This window comes from Aulostomus chinensis, chromosome 1 (assembly GCF_037954235.1).
Source record: "Aulostomus chinensis isolate RoL2024-O1b breed Wild chromosome 1, RoL_Achi_v1.0, whole genome shotgun sequence".
Classification (NCBI taxonomy): Eukaryota; Metazoa; Chordata; class Actinopteri; order Syngnathiformes; family Aulostomidae; genus Aulostomus; species Aulostomus chinensis.
The window spans coordinates 16,505,480-16,511,877 of NC_141320.1; the positions used below are offsets into that span (position 1 = coordinate 16,505,480).

The following is a 6,398-nucleotide window of genomic DNA, read 5'->3' on the forward strand; positions in this document are numbered from 1 at the left end:
CACTGTTTTACCTTCATTGAACCACCTGAAAACTATATCGAGCTAACCATACAGATCTTAATATGATCACTGTTTTACCTTCATTGAACCACCTGAAAACTATATCAAGCGAACCATACAGATCTTAATATGATCACTGTTTTACCTTCATTGAACCACCTGAAAACTATATCAAGCGAACCATACAGATCTTAATATGATCACTGTTTTACCTTCATTGAACCACCTGAAAACTATATCGAGCGAACCATACAGATCTAAATACGATCACTGTTTTACCTTCACTGAACCACCTGAAAACTATATCGAGCGAACCATACAGATCTAAATACAATCACTGTTTTACCTTCATTGAACCACCTGAAAACTATATCGAGCGAACCATACAGATCTAAATACAATCACTGTTTTACCTTCATTGAACCACCTGAAAACTATATCGAGCTAACCATACAGATCTAAATACGATCACTGTTTTACCTTCATTGAACCACCTGAAAACTCTATTGAGCTAACCATACAGATCTAAATACGATCACTGTTTTACCTTCATTGAACCACCTGAAAACTATATCAAGCCAACCATACAGATCTAAATACGATCACTGTTTAACCTTCATTGAACCACCTGAAAACTATATTGAGCTAACCATACAGATCTAAATACGGACCTCTACACACAGCAGAGTGTTCCGTTAATAGTTCTGCTTTTTTATGAAGGAAAAACATGGCCGCCCGCAGGCACTGCCATGAAGTCTGACGTCAGTCGAGTTTCATATATATATTCAGAGTTTCACTCCATATATTCAGGATTCATTATATATATTCAAAGTTTCATTCAATATATTCAAAGTTTCATTCAATATATTCAAAGTTTCATTCCATATATTCAGGGTTTCATTCAATATATTCAGAGTTTCACTCCATATATTCAGGATTCATTATATATATATTCAGAGTTTTGTGTATATATTCAGAGTTTTGTATATATATTCAGAGTTTTGTATATATATTCAGAGTTTCGTATATATATTCAGAGTTTCATATATATATATTCAGAGTTTCATTCAATATATTCAGATTTTCATATATATATTCAGAGTTTATTTCAATATATTCAGAGTTTCATATATATATTCAGAGTTTTGTATACATATTCAGAGTTTCATTCAATATATTCAGATTTTCATATATATATTCAGAGTTTATTTCAATATATTCAGAATTTCGTATATATATTCAGAGTTTCATATATATATATTCAGCTCAAGGGGCCTCACCAGAGGTTTTAGTGGGCACTTTAGAGCAGTGACTAAACTCCTAGGAGGAGCTGAGGGGCTGCACTGGTTCATCCACTGAAGACCAGTAGACATGCTGGTGGAGACCAGGAAGTGCTTGAACAACAAGCCCACAACAGGACCATCAATGTGCACACTGGAAGACAACCAGTGGAGAGACTTAGAACCATGAAATGTGGCTCTGCTTCTGGTTCTGCTCAGGACTGGGACTGCCCAGTTCTGACTGATGACACGGATCCTAAAGGTCAAAGGTCAACTTGACTGTGACATCATCATCCATCACTGAAGGCCTCTTAGTGACATCTTCAGGATCAATGATGACTTCATTTTCCCACCATGACATTTCAATGTTCTATCAAAGTTCTTGAAGGTTCCCTATCAACCTGTTTAAATATGCAAATGAGGCATCAACTCCAAACGTCCACATATCAAAGCTGATCCTGAACCAGAGATGAGAACAGATTTCATCATTGATGAGTTGGTGTTGACGCCATGTTTGCTCATGTTTCCATTTCTTCTTCAGGCTGGTGAAGTGTAAGCTCTCAGAGAGAAGTTGTTCAGTTCTGTCTTCAGTTCTCAGCTCTCAGTCCTCCAGTCTGAGACAACTGGACCTGAGCCTGAACCTGCTGCAGGATTCAGGAGTGGAGCTGCTGGGTGCTGGACTGGAGGATCCCCACTGTCACCTGGAAACTCTCAGGTCAGTAGCAGAAACCTGCCTCCCCCACTGAGCGTCACCTGGATGGATCTTATGTGGTTGGAATGATTCACCTTAACAAAGATTTGATTTGAATCACGATTCATGACTGCAGCTTTGATTCATTTAGAACGATTGGAGTCGATTCGATTCGGGGTCTCTAAAGTGATTCAGTCACTTTTTGCCAGACTTCAACTAAACTGTCCAACTGTGCCATGAATACCAGGCTACTAGAGAGTTCAGGGAGGAGTCCCAGATCTCTGCTGTTTGCTGTAGGGAATCAGGTTTAAAATAATGGACAGAAACAAGAACACAACAGTTCATGGCAAATGTCTACCTTTTGTTTGAATTATCAGTGCTTTGCATGTTGCAGCATCACAGCACAACAATAAAGTGCACCAAAGCTCTGTTCAGGTTCATGAGGGCGGTCCTGGCCGGCCCAGGTGTGGCGCCTCAGGAGGTGGTTGAACAGATCAGTGGTGTTGCCGTTGTGTTTTATTCCACATTTACATTCTCCAAACAGCCACCGACTGATTGAAACCTCCTCCGTCTTTCTAAAAGCCAAAGTGTTGACATAGACTCTCCAAAACGATGGCAGGAAAATGTCTCTCTCTCCTCTGCGTGTCCATCAGAACACCAGTTTGCTGAGCACAGATGGATGCATGTGAATGGTAGGGTTAGAAAGTGGTTCATCGATCTCTGGATGAGTGGTTCCACACCTGGATCTGATAGTGGGAGAGAGACACAGAGAGCAGAGAATGAGTGGACACGGCAGCCAAACGTCCTGAAACGTGACCTGTGATTGAGACACAACCCCATGAGGTCATGTTGTCCTCAGAGCCGTCAGAAGAATCTCTCTCAGTGAGCTGTCACGTGATCAGACGGTGTCATAATACGCCGCCGTTCGCTCAGCGATGGTCTTTCTGCTTCAACAGAGGACATCAGCTGATCCTTCACTGGGGCCCAGGACTCATTGGTGGACAAACCACTGAGAGAATGTGGCCCCATGTGGACCAGACCACCTCTGAATGTGGTTCCAGTGATCAGATCTCAGGAAACATGGAGTGCTGGCACGCCTGCTATTAAGACTGACAGCAAGAGGAGAGAGAAGTCAATGATTCACTCTGAAGAAACAAGAGACTCTCAAACGTCTGTGAGCATGAAATCATGACAATTAATATCCCAAAGGTCAACTTGACTGTGACATCATCATCCAGCACTGAAGGCCTCTTAGTGACATCTTCAGGATCAATGATGACTTCATTTTCCCACCATGACATTTCAATGTTCTATCAAAGTTCTTGAAGGTTCCCTATCAACCTGTTTAAATATGCAAATGAGGCATCAACTCCAAACGTCCACATATCAAAGCTGATCCTGAACCAGAGATGAGAAGAGATTTCATCATTGATAAGTTGGTGTTGACGCCATGTTTGCTCATGTTTCCATTTCTTCTTCAGGCTGAGGGGCTGTAAGCTCTCAGAGAGAAGTTGTTCAGTTCTGTCTTCAGTTCTCAGCTCTCAGTCCTCCAGTCTGAGACAACTGGACCTGAGCCTGAACCTGCTGCAGGATTCAGGAGTGGAGCTGCTGTGTGCTGGACTGGAGGATCCACACTGTCACCTGGAAACTCTAAGGTCAGAGTCCAGCTCTCATCTTAGCAGGCCTCCACTCCACCCACAATTTCTTTACTTTGACTCAAACGTTCATGATGAATTGGTTAGATTTTGGGGTTCAAAGGTCATGTGACAACAAAACATGTTCTTAATGAAGAGATTTGAGCCGATGTTCAAGCCACATGAAGGTCAGTTTTATTCTGGAGGGTCGATCGAAGCCTGATCAGTGAGCAACCGGCAGTCTGACATTTGGAGGAATTTCAAACGCTCAGAAGTGTCGGTCAGCGTCGTCGTGATCTCCAACAGTGGAAGCAGAGCTACCAGCCCTTTCTCCAACCTCAGGTCACCTGACACTTATACAGTGATGTGCCACATCACGGAGGCAGGTTGGTTGCTATGGCAACAGCAGGAATGCCTGTCAACTACTGCTGTGAATCTGTTCTTTATGAATAGTCACCTTCCAAACCTCCCTCAGTGGTCACCATGTAGCAGTGGGACGTCACTCAAGAAGTGATGGTCAACTTCAGCACGAGTGCCTGAGTCCAATGTGTTGTTTTCCTGACCTCCAGCCTGGATTTCCAGTTGTTTCCAGGGAACAGCAGCATTTGCTGCCGCCTCCATAAAAAGGCTCCAGCCACCCAGAGGTGTCTGCCTGCTTCGTGCAGCGGCTCCAAGCACTTCTGGTTGAACACGTCTCTCTTTGATGTGGGTGGGGACTCGTCACCATGGTAACACAGTGGAGGAGGAGCTTGTTCCTGTGGTTCATCCTTAACTATGAATGTGTGATAGATTCTATAGTAATGGAGAAAGAAGCGTTTTATCAGAGGGTAGTGAGAAGGTGAACTCCTGTCGTGAGTGACGGGACTCAACAACCTGCACGCTGTCATGACAGTGAAACAGCAGAAACCTCACTGATCAAAGCAGGTCACCAGAGAGAAGTCAGAACAAAGACTGGAGGAGGAAGTGTTCCATTTGTTGGTGAAGACCAGAGGAACTTGACAAAGCAGCTGCTGGTGTGGGAAGCAGTGAGAGCAGATGGACAGAATCCAGCTGTTTGTCAACAGTTCCTCTGGAATATCCTGCTGGTAGTAGATTACTGAGGCCTGGTAGCTTTGTTCCCGAGGAAACTGTCACTGTGACGGTGCAGTTGGACCACAGCCTTTAGCCTGGCACTGCTAAAGCAACTATAAAAACCTCACTAACTTGGAGTGAAGACCATCAACATCTGAGAGGTTCAGGTTCCAGGATTTGGTAGAACAGTGAATTAACTCTGTTCTCTTAACTGCAGCCTTTTAGGTTGTGGGATCAGAGAGGAAGGTTTTACTTCTCTGGCCTCGTCTCTGAGCTCCAACCCCTCCCACCTGAGAGAGCTGCACCTGAGGTTCAATCATCCAGGAGGCCCAGGAGTGGAGCTGCTGTCTGCTGGACTGAAGGATCCTCACTGGAGGCTGGAGACTCTCAGGTAGGAACATAGAAGCAGAGCTTCAGAACAACAATAAAGGTTCTCCCCAGAACTTCCTCAGAACTGATTCAGTCATATTTGCTTTGTTCTCTGGTGTTTGATCAGACGTTAGACCAACTGGAGGAGGCCCTCAGGGAGATGTTGGGCCCCAAAGTGACATCAAAATATTTCAGACATGATGGACAGTTTCACAAAATACTGATTATTTTTAGTTTGTTTCATTCATAACTGTTACAGTGAAATACTATAAACCAGCACATCTAAAGTTCACTGCAGTTTGTAAAGACAATTTCCCTGAAATGTGGGTGCAGAGGGACTTCCTGCAAGGTGGTGCCTGAGGCCTCCATCAGACCTCCTGTGTCTTTAAACTGTCCCACTATGCTGAGCGTTTGCTTCCTGCTGAGGCTCATACCCACCACGTCTTTTTGATGTCTTTCCTCCAGGCTCTAGACACCAGCCTGATGGACTTGAAGGTGCTTCACATGTGGAGTTTGTCTCCTGAAGGACGAGCTACTTGAGTGCATCCTTGCTGGTCTCTCCCTGCCCAGAAAAGGAGTGTTGAGTTTCTCTGTACAGCTTCTGAGCCCAACCAGCGGAGGTTGATTCCCTGAGGCTCAGTTCCCCAGACAGCTTCAAGATTCAGGCTTTCTCAGCTTTTCCAGATGAAGGTTGTTCCTGATTGTCTCATGTTTGTATTCCTGCTGACCCCTGACCCTGGTAACCCTCCTGATGAAGGTTGTTCCTGATTGTCTCTTGTTTGTATTCCTGCTGACCCCTGACCCTGGTAACCCTCCTGATGAAGGTTGTTCCTGATTGTCTCTTTTGTATTCCTGCTGACCCCTGACCCTGGTAACCCACCTGATGAAGGTTGTTCCTGATTGTCTCTTGTTTGTATTCCTGCTGACCCCTGACCCTGGTAACCCTCCTGATGAAGGTTGTTCCTGATTGTCTCTTGTTTGTCTTCCTGCTGACCCCTGACCCTGGTAACCCTCCTGATGAAGGTTGTTCCTGATTGTCTCTTGTTTGTATTCCTGCTGACCCCTGACCCTGGTAACCCTCCTGATGAAGGTTGTTCCTGATTGTCTCTTGCTTGTCTTCCTGCTGACCCCTGACCCTGGTAACCCTCCTGATGAAGGTTGTTCCTGATTGTCTCTTGTTTGTATTCCTGCTGACCCCTGACCCTGGTAACCCTCCTGATGAAGGTTGTTCCTGATTGTCTCATGTTTGTATTCCTGCTGACCCCTGACCCTGGTAACCCTCCTGATGAAGGTTGTTCCTGATTGTCTCATGTTTGTATTCCTGCTGACCCCTGACCCTGGTAACCCACCTGA

General features: G+C 44.7%; 1 protein-coding gene across 1 annotated transcript in view; it reads left to right on the forward strand.

Annotated features, from left to right (window-relative positions):
- LOC147270554 (protein NLRC3-like) overlaps positions 1 to 6,071 on the forward strand; it is a 20,414-nt gene extending 14,343 nt beyond the window's left edge. The window contains exons 8-9 of the mRNA XM_086198535.1: positions 4,894 to 5,067; positions 5,511 to 6,071. Coding sequence (XP_086054661.1) covers positions 4,894 to 5,067; positions 5,511 to 5,517 — 181 coding nt within the window. The 3' untranslated portion in view covers positions 5,518 to 6,071. The remainder of the gene's footprint in view (positions 1 to 4,893; positions 5,068 to 5,510) is intronic.
- The last annotated feature ends 327 nt before the right edge of the window (positions 6,072 to 6,398 follow it).